Source organism: Nicrophorus vespilloides, unplaced genomic scaffold (assembly GCF_001412225.1).
Source record: "Nicrophorus vespilloides isolate i.1.1-1 unplaced genomic scaffold, Nicve_v1.0, whole genome shotgun sequence".
NCBI lineage: Eukaryota > Metazoa > Arthropoda > Insecta > Coleoptera > Silphidae > Nicrophorus > Nicrophorus vespilloides.
Window position 1 is genome coordinate 86,489 of NW_017095534.1, and position 22,815 is coordinate 109,303.

Here is a 22,815-nt window from a genome sequence, read left to right on the forward strand (position 1 = left end):
TCACCCTGTGTCAACTGGTGAAATACTTTGAGAAGTAAACAAATATGTTAGGTCATGTGACAAAAAGGTTGAGAAACATTGGTCTAACTTATTGTAAAAAAAAACTTTAAACAACACAACATATTTCATTAAACATGTTTTAAAAAAGCTAAGAAAACACATGCATATAGAGATTGAATTCAAAACTGTAAAATTTGCATTATTATAACTGCAATTCATATGACAAATATTGTGTTTTTGTGAACGAATTTATGTGAATATCTTTCAATAGCATTTACACAAACTCGAGTCTTCTATTTTGGGAATTGCATTTGGAGTATTTTTACTGGACTAGATTCTTTTGAAACCTCAGCTCGTTGATACATAAATCTTTATTTTTATTGCTAGGTATTTTATTTTAGTTTCTCTTTTTACTTTTCGAGGATATCTCAACAAACTCACATAGTAAATAATAAATTCCTACTATGTTCAAAACATTCATTCATTCATGCAAAAGTTTGTTAATTTTATATATCTCATCTTGTAATTTTAATTGGTTTTGGTTCATTAAACTAATTTACAATTATTTCTAAACCTTAACTAAAATAGGAAAATACATATACATTTAAAAAAAGGAATGTATTAATAAATAAAACCGTTATAATGGGTTTTGCTCTTAAAAAATTGGGACGATTTATTGTTGAAGTGTGCTTTAATTTTTCATAGTCTCGATAATTTTCAAATAAAAATTCATAATAAGTTTTTGTCAATTTATATAAAATTTAATAACTTAATTCAAATATTATTTGGAATATTATTGTTATACGAATTTAAATCCATAGTAACAAAACTTGTAAACAAACTCATCAAAACGTCAAGATTCTAGGTTATGTGCAGTTAAATTTCAAAATAAAAATATTATGGTAAGATCACCACCAACAATCATAAAAGACAATTTGTAAATAAATACATAATAATCTTATAAAGCAATTGTGAATATCTCAGGAAACATAAAGTAAGTATACTATATTAATAATCATCAATATAGAATATCAGCTGGTAGTTCATTAGATGATCTCAGTGTGCTTGAGTTATGAAAAAAGGTTTCAAAATTTTTGAAAAAATGCACAGAAATTAATTAGAAACAAAACATTTTAGATGGAATCAAATTCAACATCACCAGGGACAGTGGCAGACAAAGAGAGCTTAGAGAAACCCCTGTCTCCGATTCTGAATAAGAAGAGATACAGAAGAAAGATACCTTTGGATAGACAACAGAGCAAAATACTTAAAGTGGCTGTGGAGAATTGCAGCAATTTGGAGTACACAAAGTGTATGTTTAAATCAGCAGGTGGAAAGAACATTTCCATATCGGAGAATAAAATCAAGGAGTACAAAACCTTGTTCGAAGATATCCTCAATGACAATAGAGCAGAGTCTGTCTCTAAATTGGATAAATTCACTATGAAGTGTAAGGAGCAACAGCAAACTGTTGACTACAACAAGTGTGCTTCAGGAGATGTCACTGATGGATCTCACAATAATTTAAATATGTTGTATGAAAATAAGAAATTTCCTATTAGCAAAAGCACTTTTGAGTCTGAGGATTCAATGAATCCTAATGTAATGAAAATATTTCTCAATAATACTGCTACAACTGAGTCAAGCAAGGAGTCTTTTGAGAAGAAAATTCTGCAAGAGATGAAGAACGCATATTATAATAATTGTAAGGAAGGAAAGGAAGAATTTAAAGACAGCCAAATGAATTACAATGAGACTAGTGAATCCAACAGCACATTGGCTTGTGAAATTGAAAATCTGCAGTGTCTTTTAGATTTAAAATTAGATAAGCAGAAGCAGTTTGATGCATTGCAGAGAGATATTGTGCATCTAAGTAATATGAAGGAAGCTTACAGATTGAGTGCAACCTCCAGAGATGTAGAAACTGGTACTTCAGTTTCACAATGTTCATTCTCAGATAGTAATTACATGAAATCGCAAACATCCAAGATGAGTGTGGGTTTTCCTGGGTTCACAATTGAGGAATTACAGCAAACTGAAAGGATGTTTGAGCAGTACAACTTGGAAGCTGCCGAATATAAGAACAGAATTAAGATGCACAAGCCTGAGAGGTGGAAGAAACATAAGTTTCATAAGCACTGTAAAGCAGTGGATGGAAGTTTCGTATCTGGAGAAGTGTCTGAGACAAAGGAGTCGTCAATTAAAAGGAAGGTGAAGAAGCATAAAAATGTTTGTAATAAAAGTGTGGATAAGTATCAGAAAAATGAGTATTCTATTATCCCGAATTCTGTGAAGATGCGGGAAGGGTCTGCTAATACTTCCGATAACCGAAAAAGTTTGAGCAATTCTATTTCAGTTTCTTCTAATAATCACGTTCAAATATGCATTGGAACGAAAAGGATTAAAATCAATATTAAGTCGGAGAATGGGAGTTCTATAAGAACCCAAGTCAAGGATAACAATGCTACAACTAAGGTAGAAAGCGATTTACAAAATAACGTTGGTAAACATGAGGACAATAAGAACAAATCTTCGAGTGAAAATGGTGGGCAATTGAAGAAATCAGAGGCCCCGAATAGATTCAGCTTAGCTTCTGGAAAACATGTGGACATTTGTAAGGACAAATTTGATGAAGCTTATAATATGTTTATAGATACGAATAATGCTAGTCATGGGACAGTTAAGAGTCCTGATGGTAAGAAAATGGTTGGCTTTCAATCGGCGTCGGGTAAGGAAATGCGTTTACCTAAAGAGAAGATGGATTTAGCATACGCTGTGTTGATGGACAATGAAGAAAAACTTGAACAAAATCCAAATGTTAAAAAAGTTTGTGGTTTTCAATCGGCTTCGGGTAAAAAAATGGATGTGCCTAAAGAGAAAATGAATTTAGCATATGCTATGTTGACGGATAATGAAGAAAATGTTGGGTCAATCCAAAGTCCAAACGTTAAGAAACTTTACGGTTTCCAATCGGTTTCGGGTAAAAAATTGGATGTTCCTAAAGAGAAAATGGATTTAGCATATATTATGTTAATGGATAATAAAAAAAATGTTGGGTCAATCCAAAGTCCAAACGTTAAGAAAGTTTGTGGTTTCCAATCGGCTTCGGGTAAAAAAGTGGATGTACCTAAAGAGAAAATGGATTTAGCAAGTGCTATGTTAATGGATAATGAAGAAAATACTGGCGCAGTCGAAAGTCTAAATGTTAAGAAAGTTTGTGGTTTTCAGTCAGCTTCAGGAAATAATGTGGATATTCCTAAAGAGAAAATAGATTTAGCATATGCAATATTGATGGACGATGAAGTAAATATTGAGTCAGTACGATGCCCTGAGATTCCAAAAATATCTAATATTCAATCAGCGCCTGGTAAGAAAATAAAGATAGATTTAGCAAATGCAATGTTGATGGATAATGAATCAAATATTGCTACAATTGAAAGTCAAAATGCTAAGAAAAAATGTGGTTTTCTATCGGCTTCTGGAAAGAAAATGAATGTACCGAAAGAAAAGTTTGATCTTGCTTATTCGATGTTAATTGATAATGAACTACAGCCATTTCAATCTAACGATTTGAAGGTGGATTCGAAGGTAGTAAACAAAAAGAAACTCGACGAAGCTTACAATATAATAAAAGAAACGAATGTTTCCAATCCTTTGCACAAAAATCCTGACTTTAATCATCCTTATTCCAATGTCGGTTTCCAATTAGGCTCTGGTAAAGTTGTGGATATTTCTAAAGATAAAATTGATAGAGCCCACAGTTTACTGATGGATGGTGATTCGGAAATGAATGATTTGGACATTGAGCAATCAATGAGAGAGTTCACTTTTGCGTCTGGAAATAAGATGGATATTTCCAAATCCAAGATCGAACAAGCCTACAATATGTTGATGGATAAGAACGTCGTTGAATCGGAAGGATGCGAAAGTATGGGAAAGGAAAAAGGCGATTACATCAGCGAAAACACGTTGAAATTCAACAGTGCACATGGAAAAACTGCGCACGAATTAATCGTGGACGCTGTTAACACGTACGATAGCGCAATTGAAAAAGTGAGCTCTCAAATAACGCCTCTGAAGAAAATTCAGCAATCCCTCCCCTGCACTAGTCCTCTAACGAAACCTTTGAAATCCATGAGCTCGAAACGGAGATTGGGAATGCAGAGGCGAAATCTCATCAATATTTCTAAAGAGAATCTGGAAAAAACGAAGTTATTGTTCCAGGACTTGGATACTTCTTTCGATAAAGGTGCTTCGAATTTAGCGTGCAGCACGCCGAAAAGAAAATGTAATGATTCTATCGAATACAATTCCGCGTTTCATTTGCAAACACCAGTTTTCGATAAACCATTGATCGGAAAATTGGATGCAAAGCATCTCAAATCATCCATCATTTTCCATGAGAAATCTTGCGAGGATTTGACCGAAACTCAAAATGAGATCGACAAGGAGTATATGGAGTTGAAAAACAAGTTGGGTATCTTGGAGAACAGGATGGCCGCTCTGGAGGGGCAAAAGAAAATACTCGAAAATTCAGATGAATCCTATAGGAGGTAAGACAAATTTTATTTTTTGTGTTACACGCATATATAACATATATGTTTTGTTTAGGAAACGATTGGGTATATTATCTTTGAAGAAGATGAATTCCGTGGAAAGGGTGCCCTTGCAAAAACTATTTCAAAGCAGTGAAGAGAACATTGATTACTTCAACATCGACTCGCAAATCGTTTCCGTTTCTCCTTGGAACGCGGACAAACTTCATTTTAACATATCCAAGTAATGTTGATTATATTTTTTTTATTTTAATTATCATTTTGCAAATTAACGTTTTAATTTTAGAAATTATCAGAATGCTTCTGTGATTTGTACCATGGATGGTGCAACGGTGATTCCCAACTCATCGAACATTGTCGGAGTAACTGAAATAAATAACGCTTTCCGCGCGATGGAAGGCGTCGATCCAAAATTGTTGCACAAACACTGGGTTATCAATCACTACAAGCAGATTATTTGGAAGCTGGCATCGTATGAACGGAAATTCCCACAATACTTCAAAGGCTGTTTAACGATTGAAAATATCATAGTTCATTTAAAATACAGGTAATTATAGAAGAATATCCTACAATGAATTTGTTGATTTTTATTTTGATTTTTAACAGATACGACAGAGAAATTGATAAAGCAGAACGACCAGCTTTAAGAAGGATTTTGGAGTGCGATGATGTTCCGCAGAAGAGGATGGTTTTATGTGTTTCGAATATAATCGAAGTATTAGTTTATAATTCTATTTTTTTTTTTAAATTTTGGCATTAACAATTTCTGGTTTCAGTTATATTCCTATAAATATGAATTGGAGCTGACGGATGGTTGGTATACTGTACTAACCGAAATAGATAAACCTTTGTGTACGCAAATTCGCAAAAGGAAGATCAAAGTTGGAACCAAGCTGATCATACAAGGAGCGGAACTGATGAATTCCGAGGGTTGCCATCCACTAGATGTATGTGATGGAAAGAACATGGCAAACATAGATTACTTTAGAGTAGGTTCCAGATAACGTTAGGCTGAAGATATTCTTCAATTCGACGAGGAGAGCCGTGTGGCATTTGAAGCTTGGCTATTACAAATACCCGACGCCGTTTCCGTTGCCGCTTGCCAGTCTTAATCCGGAAGGTGGAGTTACCAGTTGCGTTAACATCTACGTGGCTAGGGTGTATCCGGTTAGATATTACGAAACAACGAATGGAGCTAGAAGTAAATAAACTCTTATTTTAGTTTAATTTGTCTAATTGTTTTTATTATAGTATGGAGGAATCAACGTGCGGAAGAGAACCGACGGCAGGAGTTTGATATGGAGCGTGCGCAAGTAGTGAAGTCCATCAAGGATAAAGTAATCAGCGATTACGAGAAGGATTATTTTGAGGATAAAACTACAAGTAGCACGGACAAAAAGGATATAGCTAGTATAACTTGCTCCAAGACTCTTCACCACTTAGTAGAGACCAGTATGGATCCAGATTCCGTTATGGTATGCAGTAGTAGTATTTTATAAATAATAAATGGATGTTATTATTTTTTATTTTCAGAATTCGCTTTCAGATGCTCAGAGAAATGGTGTTTTTAAGTATATGGAAACTGTAAATGCTCAGAAGCACAACGATGTCACTAGGATAATAGCACAGAAATTGAAAGAGCTAAAGGTGAGCGAACGGAAGGTTTCGTCGATGGTGAAATTGTTGATTATGGACGCTGCTGATGGAAAGAATTCTAAGGCCTACGCCTTCAACATCTGGCAGCCTACGGAAGAGCATATGCAATTGTTTAAGGAGCAATCGTGCTTGACCGTTTATAATATAGGTATCAAGTAAGTCTGTTTTCATAGTTTATTTAATAAATTATGTTATGAATTTGCAAATTTTAGACCATCCAACGAGTTCCATTCGAGCAATACGACGTACTTTAAGCAACTTACCGTGGGTACTTCCAAGAAATATCAAGACACTCAGAGGCAGCTTTTACCAATTGCCATGACCGTCGATCGATTATATAAGCCGAGGTTCAATGAATTCGACACCGTTGGTTTGGTCATCCGAATTACGATTTCTACGTACGAGCAAGAGCTGTGGCTATCCGACTACATCGGAAGGTATTGCGAATTATCAATTCACGCTCAAATTCAAATAATTCTACAATTCCGAGTTTCAGGTTATTGCTTGTGAGGATTATGGACGGACCACAGTTGTGTTCGTTGCTGCACGGCGTTAAAAGAGGCCAGAGCGTCGCATTGTGTAATCTGGTAATGCACAATTGCCATTCGCGTTTCGGCGAAGCTATCGCGAATCAATTTTCCGTCGTATCACAATATCCGCAGCTCAAGTTCCTTCAGAACGGCCTGGATATATTCAAAGAGCAATTACCTAATGTGAGTAATTAAATTGCGGAGGTAATCGAGCTTGACTCGACGGCTTTATTAATTGTTTCAGGATATCAGTCGATTGTTGGCGGAGTGTGATGAAACTATCGAAGGAGCAAAATATGATAAGAGCGTGAGCAGGAGCGATGTCGAGTATCTCACGATGGATGTTAGTAATGTTACCGATGAAGAGTACGAGGATAATGGAGCCATACCATCAAGATTGACCAAAACCGATGTGGCTATGTCTCTGTTAGATACTGATCAATTCATGTAAATCGTTAATAATCAAATTTATTTTTTTACTTTTTAAAGGATAAAAATTATTTGTTGAAAATAGAATAATATATTTATTTGTTTAAACATTTTATGCAAAGTGCTATTTGCCCTAATAAATTATTTTTTTAGATTAGTTGTATGTCTTTAATTATCCCTTGCTGCAGTATTATAAATAGGCTTTGATTAACTTTGGCAAGTTGTCATTTTTGACTTGCGCAAGTACTACAAGAAATATAATTTTTATGTTGTAAAAGCGTATTACGTAAGGAAATTACAATGTTATAATTTCCTAGAAAAAATAACTATCTTAGTGTATTTGTAAGGTCGGAAGTAGGTGAATAATTGAGATTAAATATTTAAGTATACTATGGAAGTTTAATTATTATCATTATCAAGTAGATTTAGTACAAAAAAAAACAATATAAATAAGAAACATTTTTTTACATAATTTCAATATCACATTTCAATATAACAGTTCTAATTAAATTTAGCGCTTCGGCAATTGTCTGCCGTCCTCAGAATACAAAATGTAAGCTAAAAATTAAGTTAATCGCAAAAAAAAATAAAAATCCATGCATTGCATCGCAATGGCGAAGCATCTAAGCATGGCATTGAAAATGTATTTCATGTGATTTGAAAAAAAAGTCATTAATTTCGTAAAAAATAGGAGAAATAATAAAAAAATCCTGGAATGACGATTACACCCAAAGCACATTCATCAGAATCTTCTCGGATTTAGTAGTTTCACCTCTTGTACTTAAACTCAGTTGGTCCGTCGTTGTCATCGTCGTCGTAGTTTTCCACAATCTAAAGTTATCGTTTTCAGTCGACGTTTCGGTTTCGTATAGCCTGTGTTTTTTTGGATCGTTCGTCATCGGCAACCCGACTTCTTGAAAGGAATTCAGCGAGCTGAAACCGCTCTCGTCTTCGGCGGAACCTATGCTGCTCACTGGTGAAGAATTCGTTTTAAAACTTAAACTGTGTCCGTCTGTTAGCGTGGAAGAGAAGTCGGCATCGTTGGCGATCGAAGACTTGGAGGAAAGCACCGTGCTCCGGGATAAAGTCTCCCTGAAGATATCGGAGGTCGTGATTTTGCTGGGCGTCGGTTTCGATTCCTTTTCGGGAGTCAGGAGTTTCGGGTTCAAGGAAATCTGCTTGCGGACGCTCGGTTCTGCAGGGAATTCCTTTGCCAGCTGCGCCAGAAACTCCAAATCTTTAGATTGATTGCTTTTCAGGTTCGTCAAATCTGGTTCTTGCGTGTTCAAGAGGGATTCGGCGGTCCTCAGCAGTCTGTAAGCCTCTTGCGACAAACTATGAGGTGATATCTCGTGCGGCAGACTATTTCGTTTGGCTCTCCTGTAAATCAAATCATTAAAACCGTTCGAAGAATACGCATCTTTTCATCTACATTACCTACTGACGTTTCTGTAAGTTACATCTGCAGAATCTGTACACGTCTTCCCAATCCACGAAGAGGAATCGTTCAGCTCTCCGTTGTATGAAGAGCAGCAATCCTCTTCTCTATTTGGCAGTCTGTCGTTATTGAGCTTAGAGTCTAACAGTTCCAAGCTTCTGTGCGCTTTTTCCAAGAACGTTACCAGCTGCTTCATCACTGTCCTGTATATCCCACGGCTGGATTCTACCTGCAAAAGAATAATACAATTAATATATGCGGTGGAGGTGAAAGGGGACCGTGCAATTTTCTTTTGTTCTATGTTAGCGGATTTTTCGGTATCAGTGCATGTATGTTACATGCGCGCATAATGAATGCAGAGTTAAAGAATATTTAATTATATTTTTTTATTTCTTTAACCTGGATAGAAGACAATCGCGATGAATCATCTTGCACTGAGAGATTCAATATTGAACGACAATCGATTCCCAATTTTCCTAGTAGACAATGATACAATATCATCGAGCTGCTCTACAAACTAGGATTTAACAAAACAAAAGCCAAGAAAAAACTAGTGAAGAGAACGGTTATTGCAGATTTCGCTAGCTTCCTTTCCACACAGTCGATTTAGAGAACGGTAACTCTATTATTTTTTCGGTCATCGCATTGTGCTTTATTGAATAAAGAATTTTTGCGAAGCATATGAAGCATGAAGCATTTGATCTTTCTCACAGATTTCCGTTAATTGTCGCCAATATTGGTCGCCTTTTTTTTAAATTGTCTTACACTACATTCAAACTATTCATAACTTATAAAATTATACACAAAACAAAACTATGGATTGCGGAATTATGCAATTACGATCAGAGAAATAAAAGCAAAACGCACAAACTTTATCTTCTTTTTTGTTTTGCTTATGATTTGTGTAAGAAACTTGCTGAGCCGCAACCGGAATTTTACTCTTTTCTTGTCTTTATTTCGAGAAATAGATGGAGAAATTGTATGTAATTACCAGGTTGCGGAAGCTCGTAAACAAACTAATCGGTGTCTGCAAGAAATGTACCGAGGTATATAGAGTTACATGACACGATGACTAATCTTCGTTGCGGCCGAGAAGCAATTTGTAGCTATTCATATTTGATACGTTCCTCAGGATAAATCGAAATGTACATGAAACACAACGTATAACAACATACTTATTAGAATGCTTTTACATTCTTACATATTAAAAGCCTTGCATTTTACGTAAATAGTTTAGTAATTGAGGCTTTAAACAAATTAAAAAAACGACGTGTCATAAAAGAAACGTTACAATTTTGATTTAAAATAACTTTTTAAAGAAAAACAATAAATATATAATTTTTAAACAATAATTTGTTAAATCAGTGTGAAATATATTATTGAGAAAGATTGACTGATATAACCTTAAATAAATAAAAAATAAGCATAACATTTCTTTTATGACACTTTGGACTTACAACATTGATTATATCAAATCTTTGAATGAAATGCAAAAATTGTTGCAGTTCTAAAATTACCACTCATGGCATGTAGATTCTTTGAATTCTTAGACTAAATGCTGATTACTTTAACGATTAAACATTTCTATAAGAAATGAAATATAGTTGGTTTTTAGCGAACGTTCTCCGTCCGTAATATTTAGTGCAAATGATGCACGTTGGAGATATGATCTCGAGAAAGCGCAGTTCGTTATGGCCGGTAAGGATATATGCAGTAAAACATAAAATTTGCAGAGAGACATAAAAATGGAATTATACTTGGAGAGCAGAAGCAAATGTTAATTAGTTTGGAATGCGAAAAATAAAATAATACTGTTATGCTGGAACATACATCCTGTGTGACTTCGATTTTTTTTTGTTAATAGATTGTAACGATATCTAGGATACATTTCGCAGTTACTACATTATATGAATTTCATTTTTCACCTATCTGAAATATATATATTTACTTAACGTCTAAACTTCTTAACGAATAGTCCACATAAGTGTTTCTCAACCTATGTGTCGCGCAAAAATGACAGCTGTCATCAAACGTCATTTTCTTATAAAGTATTGGGTCTTCTGAACGGAACAAAAATCTTAAATCTCCTTTCCGCGCGTCCTAAGAAAGAAGTTTGAATTTATAAATGATTTAATTATGAACATGGAATGAATCAAGTGCAGTCTATAAATACGTACTTATATAATTACAGAAAACATAACAATAATGCAACTGCAGACTTTCTAATAAATGCTTTTTTTTCCTTCGTTATTAATAAATTGTTTTATTTGCGTTTTCTTTGCACAGTTACCATTAATATTCCATCCGATGCAGATATATTATTATTATTAGCTCATTACGGCATTTTATGCGTTGTATAACAAATTGTAGCATTTCTTTTTTACGGTAATTTATAACACACAAACAAAACAAAAATGCGAACCGGTACCACAAATATTCGCCGCTCGTCCGGAAAACATTCGATTAAAATGTTTTGCTCTCTGTTCTGATGGAGCGAATAATACGCTTCGCCGAAAATCTGGGTTATAATATCCTCTGGGATTTAAACAACAACGTCCCTAAAATTTGATTAACTGATCCATTGAATGTCACAGAAGACTCAAAGTCTAATTGAGATTATGTAACTATATTTGCTACAAGATCTAACACCTAATTGGTCATTTCATTGATCACTTTAATCAGTATACAGTGGAACCTCGCTTAACGAGTTTAATTCGTTCCAAAATTTCCAAATTTTTACTTGTATAGTGAAACATTAAAAATACACATAATATGTGTACACAAGTTTTAAAAATGATGTAGCAGGCGCACAATCCGGGACTTCTCTTCTCTTCGTCACTCGTTATGCGAGTCATTTTTCTTACAATTCATTTTTCTCGTTAAGCGAAATGCTCGTTATACAAGGTGCTCGTTAAGCGAGGTTCCACTGTATTTGTTAATTTATTGTGTTTCAAACAAAACTAATAAACGTGACATTATGAGGAATATAAGTTATTTTTTATTATACATTTGATGTGTGTTAGGTAGTAATATCTTATCCGTCCTTGTATTACATTGGATTTTCATCCAGTTTTCTATAAATGCGGTCGTGGCATTGAATTCACCTTCTGTGCAATTTATTTGTGAAAAAATGTAGAGTAAAGTTAAGAAAAATCACTTTTGCGAAAGTCGAATTAAAAGAAATATTAACTATTTATTCTAGTTAATATTCAATTATTTAATAAAATAACGATGAAATAAATTTATCGCAAATAATAAATGTAAAAAAAATATTGTTATTTGAAAACTAAGATCATTGATATTTCTTACTACATCATAAATAAGAAGATTTTAGCAAAAAAGCTGACGTTAAATTGGAAATAGCAGAAGAAGTTAAAAATGTTAATAATAATACAGATAATTGGATTTATTTTTAAGATTTTTTAAGTAAAACAAATTTCATGACACTTTCTAAGAAACGAAATAATTATGTTTATAATCACCAAGATTTGAACACATCTAGTAAACAATAAAATTTGTGTGATAATCTATTTATACTAATAAATAAAACACAGAAGCATATGAAGCAAAAAACACACTGTAGAAAAAGTAAACAAACAGGAAAATTGAACCATCAATAAATTCACAAGACAAAACCAAGAATAGAACGAACGGACAAATTAAACGACAAACATCGACTGGAAATGAAAACAATCCGAAACCAAGAGCACACGGTCCAATTGGAATTAAACTCTGAACGCGAAGACCGTTTGAAAACAAAAAACAAAAATATTTTGGTTTCTCTTGGCTACCGGCATTAGGAATGCAACTTAATGATTAAAAATAACTGTAAAACTTTTTTTTTTGTACAAAATTTAGATTTTCATGAATGATGTAGAACTTATTTGTAGAATTAGAAAAAATAAGATATTCAAAACATAAATATTACTTAGGAAAACTAAATTTATTGTATATGTTTCTTAAGTTAAGAGATTGAACAAATATTGATATTGATTGGGAATGTTAATGGATCTAAGTGTGTTTAAATTAGTTCAATGACATTCAGAATGCGTCCAAATTAAAAAGATGAATTTATGGACGTTACATCAAGTAATCGAAAATGCATTTAAAAAATCGGTAAAATTTGTATAATTGAACTATTTTTACCTATTTTACTCATTTTGGTGATCCAAATAATCTACAACTAATTGTGTATGGTTGTAGATTATTTGGATCACTTGGTATATAATTCAGGTGGGTGTATACCGTGCACGGAGAGCTCAATTTTTGATGAGTTTGGACAAAGGACTTTCGAGCCTTGTAACTGTACTGTACTTCAATTGCCAATTAATTGGAAGGACGTCATTACGTGATGACATTTCAAACCGCTCGTTACGTCGTCCCAATTTTGACACTGAAATTAGTTTCGCTAATTAGAATACGACTCTACCTAATTCCGATAAAATTCCGAATATTATACAACGAGAAGTGATCCAAATAGTTTTCTATCAATTACAATAATTGAATGTTTCATTAATTTCAAATATTTTGAAAATTAGTTCATTCTGCCTAAGCTTAATAGAATTTGCTTCGATAATTATATTAAAATCTTATTTAATGTTTTTTTGAACATTTCTTCAACTTTTTTTTTATAAATTACAAAAATGAAAATGTTATACTGAAATAAGCTTGGATAATTATATTTTAGATATATTTAAGTTTGATGAATTCAAAGTTAAACAATGCTGTCAATTCCTATATAATATTGTATTATATTCAACAAGAAATGTTCAACTTTTTATCAAGTACAATAACGGTACTTTTGAATCATTAAAAATATCTTATACATTTGTTAATTTCGTTTAGATTCGTAATTTTGATATTGAAATAAGCTTGAAGAATCATATTTTTAGAACAATTTAATGTTTATGAATTTCATGTTAAACAATACTACCTAATACCTAAAGAATATTGTATTATTCAACAAGAAATTTTCAATATTATTTTTGAATATCTTATACATTTGTTAATTTCGTTTAGATTCGTAATAATTATATTTTTAAATCAATTTAATGTTGATAAATTCCATGTTAAGCAATGCTTCCAAATTCAAATAGAATTTTGTATTATTCAATCAACAAATGTTCAACTTTTTGTCAATTACAATAATGGAATTTTTGAATTATTATAAAAAACATTTTATATATATTTTACTTTGAAATATTTAACTTTTATTACCTTATTTCATGATTTTTCTTTAAATTTATAACAAATATGTTTGGCTTGTTTAATAAGATCTTTTAATAATGATTAAAGTTATAGATAAATTCAAATATTAATACAGAAATGAGTTTCGCTAATTATAAAAGTGTACAACCTAATTCCACTAGAATTCGATATTATGTAACTAAACAACGTACATTCCTTCACCTATCATTATTCAGTCAATTAGAATAACAGTGCGTTTTAATTAAATTCAGTACATAAAAAAGTAAACAGTTATTGGATAATATCGATTATGCAACAAAACGATCGGTATTGGAGAATGTTGAAGTTGATTACCTCTTTGAGTTGCCATTGCAATGCATCAATCTGCGAAGATAAATAAACATTCTCTATGGACACACCCGATGCACGATTCGTGTAAGTAAAAGGCGTTCGATTCGTATTCCTGATGTTCCAATATTTGTTCGTATCATCATCTCGATCGTTCACTTCTGCCTGCAACCAAAAAAAAAAAGAAAAATTAGTATTTTAACAAAAAATAAAATGTACATTTCTTAAAGGATTTTATAATTACTTAAATATAATTCTGTTAGAAAATAAGTCACCCATTAAAACTTCATCCTAATCACACTTTGTTTAACTTTCGTATGCTGTTATCATATAGTAAGACGTTCCAATAAGTTCCAGCGTTAAATGCGTTAAACGAAGCTTCATATAACATATTGTATATAGGAAATATTGAATCAGCGTTATTCGCTGTACATTTTTATTAATAAATAAAAATCAATTTCAATATAGATTATTTAAATATATTTTTAACATTTCCCAATATTATGTTGAAAAAAAAAGTTAATAAATAATTGTATTTAAACAAATTGAATAAAACATGCGGACCTAAGAAAATATCTTTTAGAAAATGTCAACCTACATAGTGGAGTGCAGCTTTTTCCATCAAATGGTCACGAAACTTTCATTTAAGTTTTTTTATATAATATTGTATAAAACATGACATGTCATTTTCTAATAAAACAATACAAATATTAACGTGATTTCCATTGGTTCTGGTTACGTTTCTATGGTAATTCAAATAATAATTATCAGTTTATTTGACCAATAATCATCATCATGAATGATGAGTATTTTCATTTCATATGTATTAAAAAAAAACTTATTTTAAATCTTAAGTAGATTAATTAAGTGTATATTTCTATATTGTGAATTATTCTCTATATTATTTAATCATGACATGTTATTATCATCTAATAAGACAATACAAATATTTAAACGATTTCCATTGGTTATAGTTGCGTTTCTATGGTAATTCATATAATAATTGTCAGCATATACCAATAATAATAATCATAATGAATGGTAACTATCTTCATGATTTGAATTTAAAATTAGTAAAGTGAATATTTGTACAATGTGTATGTACAATGTTCTATGTAAAACTATAGTATTCTCATTTGAATAGAATGATAAATAATCCATATTTAATAGTGATTCAGTTACTGTTTGTTTAAATTAACATTGTGATGAGTATGGCTGTGCTACTGCAGAATTTTCTTTAGAATTCAGTCATGAACAAATTGCTTCATTCAATGAACTTTAACAATGGCCATTATCAAAGGAAGAGATTTTCCCAGAAAATTACCGCTAAACAACAGTAAATGATCGAAATGTGCTTAAGTTAAACACACGTTTACATTTAATTGTACAAAATTTATTTAACTCGTAGTATGCAATTACTGTATCAATTTAAATAACCACAAATCATTACATGTCCACTTCTCAATGTAAACAGAAGTTATGTCATCAATTACCATCAACAACGAAATAACATCAAAGTTAAATATTCGAAAATGTGATTTTTTCTTTATACAAAATGAGTAAAATTAAATTTATACATAAAATCTTGTACGTATTAAAAAAACAATTGGCAAATGCATGCAGATAATTAGTAAAAATAGTATAGAAAACTATGGAAAAACAAATGTGAAAATGGATTTAAATAACAATAAACTTGCAACAACAACTTAAAATTGGTTTACCATTAAAAACCTTCAGAACTGAACAAATCAATCGTTTCAAAACATTAAATTTGTTCAAAATTTACATTTTTTAAATGATCTATGATAATTTACGGAATGTTATTAAATAATTTAATGTTAACTCTAAATTATCTGCAAAAGGTATAAATCCAGCAACCTTCAACAAACAAATTATTATTGCATTAATAAAAAAAAATACATTCATTTAATATGATTGAATAATGGATATAACTTGTTTTCTCAAGATATAAATTAAGTTCTGTTAAATAAGAAACGTCTGTTACGCATGAACAACTTGCAGATTATCTGGCAATTAATTCCATTTCAATCGCTTTGTTACCTATACATTTTAATTAAGTAGGCGAGATTAATGCTCGTTGAAACATCGAAAGGAAAATCGTATTCTTCTACTATTAATAATGTTAAAACATTAGGTGGGCTCAAGGACACCTGCAGGTCAATACCACATCGCAAAGAAGTAGCAAAAACAATTTGGCATTTATAATTAAGATTTCTATCAATTTTTATTTATGAACGTTCAATTCTGCTGGTAGCACTGCACGTGGGATTACAGTCATTTGTTTATGCTGTTTTAGGCATTTCGATCGATATCATATGCGTATTTGAGGAACGTCCTTCTGTGTTTTTCTGTTCCAAATTTATTTCATTGTTCATATTTGTATTTCTTTTCTATGGGTCTATATCGCAAGCCCGACAACCGAAAGACCGTCTATTGAAATCCCGACGTTCGAAATCCCGACTATATCAAAATCTCGACAACCATAATCCCGATTATATCAAAATTCCGACTGTATCAAAATCCCGACTATATCAAAATTTTTACAATAACATTTTATTATTTCGGAGCGTAGTCTCTTATTAATAACAATAAATGATTATTAATTTATTGGATTTTGTTGAATTAATGATAATAAACCTTAACATTATGAAATAATCACAATATGAAATAATGACAATTTAAAAGTCACTACGCTCCGGAATAATTTAAAAATGTTATTGTCGGGATTTTGTTATAATTACCATTGAAAATTTACCATTTGAAAATTGCCATTTATGTAATGAATACGTATTCTTTTTATAGCAGATCAAATTGTGTGCTAAAACATGTATAATTAAAATGACGATGATGGTAGAAGACAATTAATAATATACGCTCTCAAGGTAAAAAAAAATAAGCATTTTGGCAATTGAGCAATTATGAAGAGTTCTTGAAATCATACGCTTCGATACCTTCCGTCGTGTATGCTCAAGTAATTACTAAAATTATTACCCACTATAGCTATATAGACTTAGCAATGAAAAAAAAGTGAATAAAAAAGAGATGTGCACGATTTTCAATTTGGCGCCGACCTTAATCATTGAGAAATCCGCAAAACCGTTCGAAGAAAATTTTAGAAATCGCAAAGAAAATTCTGTAGAAAATGATAAATTTAAATTAAATTTATTAAAAAATGTAAAATAAAAGTAAAATATACGAAAATATTTTATTTTTACGAAAAATTGATTATTCGAAAAAATCGAGGATTTAAAAACTAATTATCAAATATGAGTGAAAAATCAGAGGAAAACATTATTATTATTATATGGAAATGTATTAACCTTTTCATGTTTAGTAATTTGAAGCCAGTTTTACCTTTATTCATTTTTTTAAGTTACAAAAATGTTATTATATGTATTGTATTGTTACAATAAATATTGTTGTATTATGAAAATTTAGTAGAAAATTTTTATTTTTAGTTTATGCAATTAATGTATTCTGAAATAATTAAATACATACTACTTCTTGTAAAACTAACAATTGCATAATTGAAGCAATAAATATTGTTATATTATGACAATTTTATTCGCCAATTCTTTATAAAACTAACAATAACTTGCGAATTTTGTCATTAAATCAAGTGATAACTGCTTTGTTTTTTCGCATTTTCTTTCTTTGTTTTTTTATATTAGTAATGTTACTAACTTATTTTTTTATGTTGGTATCTTTATAATGCTTTTGTTTTTTAAAAATGGTTATGTTGGAAGGATTCAGTCTCAATAACCAGTAGGTCCTTCAAACGTCAGTTAAGGCTTGTTGCTTTAGTAAATTATTTCCGTTCTACTCGAGTGCCATCTTATTTGTCTCGAATTGCTCAACCATCCATGTTGAATCCACAGTAAACGTTGCTTAACTTTTTTAATTATAAATCATCAAATAAACGTTATAATCTAAGAAATGTAAAATCTAAAATTTGCAATAATTCATACAATTTTTTACGTTGTATAAAAATGCTATTTTTATAATTGAATTGTAAATAGGATTATTTTAAAACTGTAATTGAAACTTGAAAAATCGTCCACTAAAACATTTTTGATGGACATGCGAAGGGAGTGCCGTTCGAAATGAAAAAAAAAACAACAACGGAGAACAGAGTTTGGGAACACCGACTTGATATAATTACCGGAACTGCGTCTCGCTAAACAGCAACTGGTTGGCACCAAAGAAGTTCTAAATTTGTATAATGCTATAATGCTGCACGATAAACGAAAAACACGTGACAAAATATAAAGAACCTTTAACAGCAACAACTGCAGCATCAACATTAACGGTAAGAAGTACTATAAATTTTGGTCGTTCTAAATTTAATCCTTTTCGGAAAAATCAAACGATTCCCAATTCTAAATTAAGGATTTCCGGTCTCGCGAGTCTCCAATTGTGGGATCTCACACAAAATATAAAAGGATTAAAGGATTTCTTAAAACCTGTGCTTTAATGCACAATGCACGAGATACTAAAGTAAAGTAGTTTTTCCGATATGTACTTGCTACTTGTCAAATTACAGCTACAAAAAATATCATATTTCGGCACTTGCAAAATTCAATGTATTTTATGAAATTGATTTTTTTTTATTTGTCAAATTGCTTACTTTTGTATAACTAGTGGAGACACATATCAAAGTGAAAATATTTTTACTTTTGTATTAGCCAAATGATTTATAGTAGCAGCGGATAAATAGTAGAAGAATTTGCATTTAAGTTGATACATTTGTCAATATTACTATATTTGACAACTTTTTGACAAATGACATATCAAACTATAAATGTCACTTGTCAAATAAGTTGTCAAATATATAACATTAATACAAGTAAAAACATACTTTAATTAAGCTTTATTAAAAAGAAAACAGTATTACGAAATTAATAATTATCACATATTTCTTTCAGTATATATATGCACATACAATATTAATCTATTTAATAACTTATTTGACAAGTGACGTTCATAGTATAGTGACATATCAAACTACAAATGTCACTTGTCAAATATAGCAATATTCATTTGTTTCACATTCTGTCGTTGCTAAGTAAAAAATATAGTATTTCAAAATTTATAATTATTACATAATTATTTTGCAGCATATGCACATACTGCATCATAGATTAGTTCTGTTCGCATAAGGAAGGTCTTTGATATCAGATTTGATACGGTGTAATGATCAGGTCATTATATTAAATAGGTTAAGTTATTTATTTTCTTCCTCCTTCAAATATAATTAGTTTATTTCTTTTCAATAACACTCTAATAATATGTAATTGAAATATTGAATAGAAGATACATTACATATTGTTACATAAATAACCGTTAGAAAAGAGAGACAACAAACAAAAAAACATTACGTTTTGCGCAATAAAAAAAAACAAAGTGTCTCCGCTATTACGGTAATGATTTTAAATGAAAATGATACAAAAAAAAACTTATAATGAAAGAAGTTACGCAATCGAGCCAATGAAGTTTCCTTTGCGACAGAAACAAGAGTTTTGTTTCTTTCGTGCGTAGGATGACTGGTTTACAAAATTTAAACAATAACTAGACTTTCTACGCGGAGAGAGAAAAAAAACACAACGACCGAACAATGCGTTTGCAAACTATCTTGTACAGAAATGTACGTACATATATACACACACACAATCTTCGGCTTTCTAAAACAGAATGCAAATGAAACACATTTTTAGGCGACAAAATTATTTTTTCACCAAACCAAATCACTTTCATTCGGTTTAATTCTAAACAAAACAAAAAGTATTCATTTGGCTATTTATACGACTATTATAATTGCGAGTTGCAATGCAATTTTTCGTCGTTTTCTCTTGCAAAATTCGCGGAATCCGTACGTATGAAATCAGCTGCAATGCATCGGGGACGGACGGAACGGCTCATGTCTGTAATGGAGAGGAAGCATTTACGTTTTCCCAACAGATAAATGGAGCAATTTTGAAACAACAATCGTGGAACGTACACACCGCAAAGCGCGGAACGCTGAATTTCCCCGGTTATTGACCATTTTAAAATACTCTCTGTCTGTCTCTTCGTATGTGTATACGTGTATATGAGCTTTCTTCATCTTCTGTATGTTTTCCTTTTATTTTTATATTTTTGTATATTTTTAAAGTGCCGCGTCGGAGTCCGTCCTTCCTTTTCGTCTGTTCGATTTATGTGCGGCTCGGAACTGCGGAGGATCGGTCTTACTGGCAATTATTAAAACACGAATTAAAAATAACGAGCATTTATGGACATCGTATTTAACGTTTTCCTCGACGGGAGAGCGCAACCGAATTCGAATTTTTGTTAGGATTTAACGCTGAAATATCTAACAGATGTTTCGCTGCTGCCGCTTCTTCTTCTGAAGCTGCTGCAACAACTGCAATGAGTTTATTAAATATAGTGTTACCAATTTTTTTATAGCTGCAGTTGTTTGCAAACAAACATATGAATTATCGATGTAGACAACATATTTTATGATTTTACTTGGTTTTTAAATATATTTATTTTATTTGTTTTGTATATACCTGAAATAATTGAGTATACAGTGGAACCTCGTTTAACGAGTTTAATCCGTTCCAAAATTTTCGGATTTTTACTCGTATAGTGAAACATATTCAAAAATATGTGTAACAAGTTTTAAAAATGATGTAGCAGGCGCGCAATCCGGTACTTCTATTCTCATCGTCATTCGTTATGCGAAAAGTCGCTCGTTAAGCGAGTCATTTTTCTTACAATTCAATTTGTTCGTTATGCGAGGTGCTCGTTAACCGAGATTCCACTATATTTTGTTTACTAAGATATTACTTTTGACCACATTGTCATAAAAGAAGCGTTACTAGTTTATTTAGCGCCATTTTTTTGTTCTATTGAGGTTACGTAATTTTTTAATAGTATGTTGTACCATTCCATTATATATCAATAACTTATAATAGTCAATATCAATTTATTGGTTTGTTAAATAATCGAAACAATTTTTACACAAGTTTCTTAATAGGAATTTGATTGTGACTAGACAAACCAGAATTGCATTAAAAAAGAACAAATGACAAAACAGAAAATCGGAAAAAATATTAAAGTTATATATATTCAATTTTTTCAATAGTTATATTCAATTTTTGTCATTTGTTTATTTCTTTTTTGCACGAACTTTAATAATTTTTCCGATGTTCTGTTTAGAAACTGTTCTTTTTTGTCGTGTTTTGTTTTATCGCTGTTCTGCTTTGTCATGGAACCCATTTTGGTACCAACTTTCTTAACATTAAACAATAGATATACACAACTAAACTGACGAATCTTTTATTAAAAAAGGTAAATTTAAGAGCTAAATACGATTATTACTATTGCTTCATACAATTGTAGCATCTAACTCTTTCGGTGGCAATTGCAAGCCCGACAACCGAAATCCCGTCTATCGAAATCCCGACGTTCGAAATCCCGACGTTCGAAATCCCGAGTGTATCGAAATCCCGACGTTCGAAATCCCGACTATATCGAAATTACGACTATGTCAAAATCCCGACTACCATAATCCCAACAATCAAAATCCCGACTATATCGAAATCCCGACAATCTAAAACTTAATAAGATTATTAATTGTTGTTATTTATTGTTAATAACATAAACTAATTTTATTATAGAATATTTCTTATTCTTAAGAATAAATAACAACAATTAATAATCGGGCAAAAAAGCCATCAACCTAAGTCTTAAAAATATTTTTTTCAGTATCCGTCGTACCTATTAAAATGTTATTGTAAATGTTATTAAAAATGTTATTGTAGAAATTATAATAATACTGTCGGGATTATGGTAGTCGGGATTTCGATACACACGGGATTTCGATACACTCGGGATTTCGGTTGTCGGGCTTTCAATAGACGGTCTTTCGGTTGTCGGGCTTGCGATATAGACCCAACTCTTTGTATCAACTTTCGATAGTTATATTAATCAATAATAAATATGTTCAAATCCGAGAAAGTTCATTCATTCATCCATAACTTTCGATCTGTTCTCATCTTTGCGATTGTTTTGCATTAGAATTGACTAGATATTATTTCCACTCGAGTAAACTAGGAAATCTTTATAAATACTTTTCTTTATTTATACATTTTCCATAAGTGATAAATATAAATTTGTACATTTTTTTAATTTCAAATTGACTAGATGTTATTTCCACTCGAGTAAACAAGAAAATCTATATAAATACTTTCAATTTGTAGTTTTTCATTTTATAGTCTAATTTTTCTGAAGTTCCTTTTCGATTTTTATTAAAACTTTCCTATTAATTAGATATTAAATTAATATTTGTAGAAAGTATATGTATCTTATTCCAAATTAAATAAAGTATAATATTTTAGTTGCTAATATACTTAATTTACAACGTTTTATGAATTAATTACTAAACATAATAATTTATAAAATATGAAATGTTGTATGTTTATTTTCACTTTTATAATTATAATTATAACAATATTAAGCTAATCATTAAATACGTTATATACATGCATCAAACCAGATAGTTATTAATACTATTCATAAACGTGAAGTTATTTTTATTTTCAATTAGTAAAAATTTTCATAAAGAAAATATAATTTAATGAAACAATAAATACTATTTTATAATATT

The 22,815-nt window shown here is 31.1% G+C and overlaps 2 protein-coding genes across 3 annotated transcripts; one reads left to right on the forward strand and one right to left on the reverse strand.

Annotated features, from left to right (window-relative positions):
• Nucleotides 1-843: 843 nt before the first annotated feature.
• On the forward strand, nt 844-7,216 carry LOC108569399 (breast cancer type 2 susceptibility protein homolog). 2 transcript variants are annotated; one of them, XM_017930937.1, is made up of 12 exons: nt 844-994; nt 1,138-4,553; nt 4,612-4,779; nt 4,843-5,103; nt 5,163-5,271; nt 5,333-5,503; nt 5,550-5,757; nt 5,808-6,031; nt 6,090-6,367; nt 6,425-6,649; nt 6,709-6,925; nt 6,987-7,216. In XM_017930937.1, the coding sequence occupies exons 2-12, from the start codon at nt 1,138-1,140 to the stop codon at nt 7,191-7,193; spliced, it is 5,484 nt and encodes a 1,827-aa protein (XP_017786426.1). In that variant the 5' UTR covers nt 844-994; the 3' UTR covers nt 7,194-7,216. The 2 variants fall into 2 exon arrangements, with proteins under 2 accessions (XP_017786426.1, XP_017786435.1); XM_017930946.1 differs by lacking the exon at nt 844-994 and adding an exon at nt 1,020-1,082.
• A 452-nt stretch (nt 7,217-7,668) lies between these two features.
• Nucleotides 7,669-14,309, reverse strand: LOC108569351 (the record flags this gene model as incomplete). The annotated part of the gene is made up of 3 exons (XM_017930873.1): nt 7,669-8,551; nt 8,609-8,838; nt 14,151-14,309. Coding segments are annotated over 3 exons (1,047 nt in total), but the record flags the coding sequence as incomplete, so codon positions are not given.
• Nucleotides 14,310-22,815: the final 8,506 nt, after the last annotated feature.

Excerpts from the sequence above, each read along its gene's own strand:
- LOC108569399 (XM_017930937.1), top strand. The coding sequence starts at position 1,138 with ATGGAATCAAATTCAACATCACCAGGGACAGTGGCAGACAAAGAGAGC. Across the intron at positions 5,104-5,162 it reads ATAGTTCATTTAAAATACAG|ATACGACAGAGAAATTGATA; the intron begins GTAATTATAGAA and ends GATTTTTAACAG. Across the intron at positions 6,032-6,089 it reads TGGATCCAGATTCCGTTATG|AATTCGCTTTCAGATGCTCA; the intron begins GTATGCAGTAGT and ends TTTTATTTTCAG.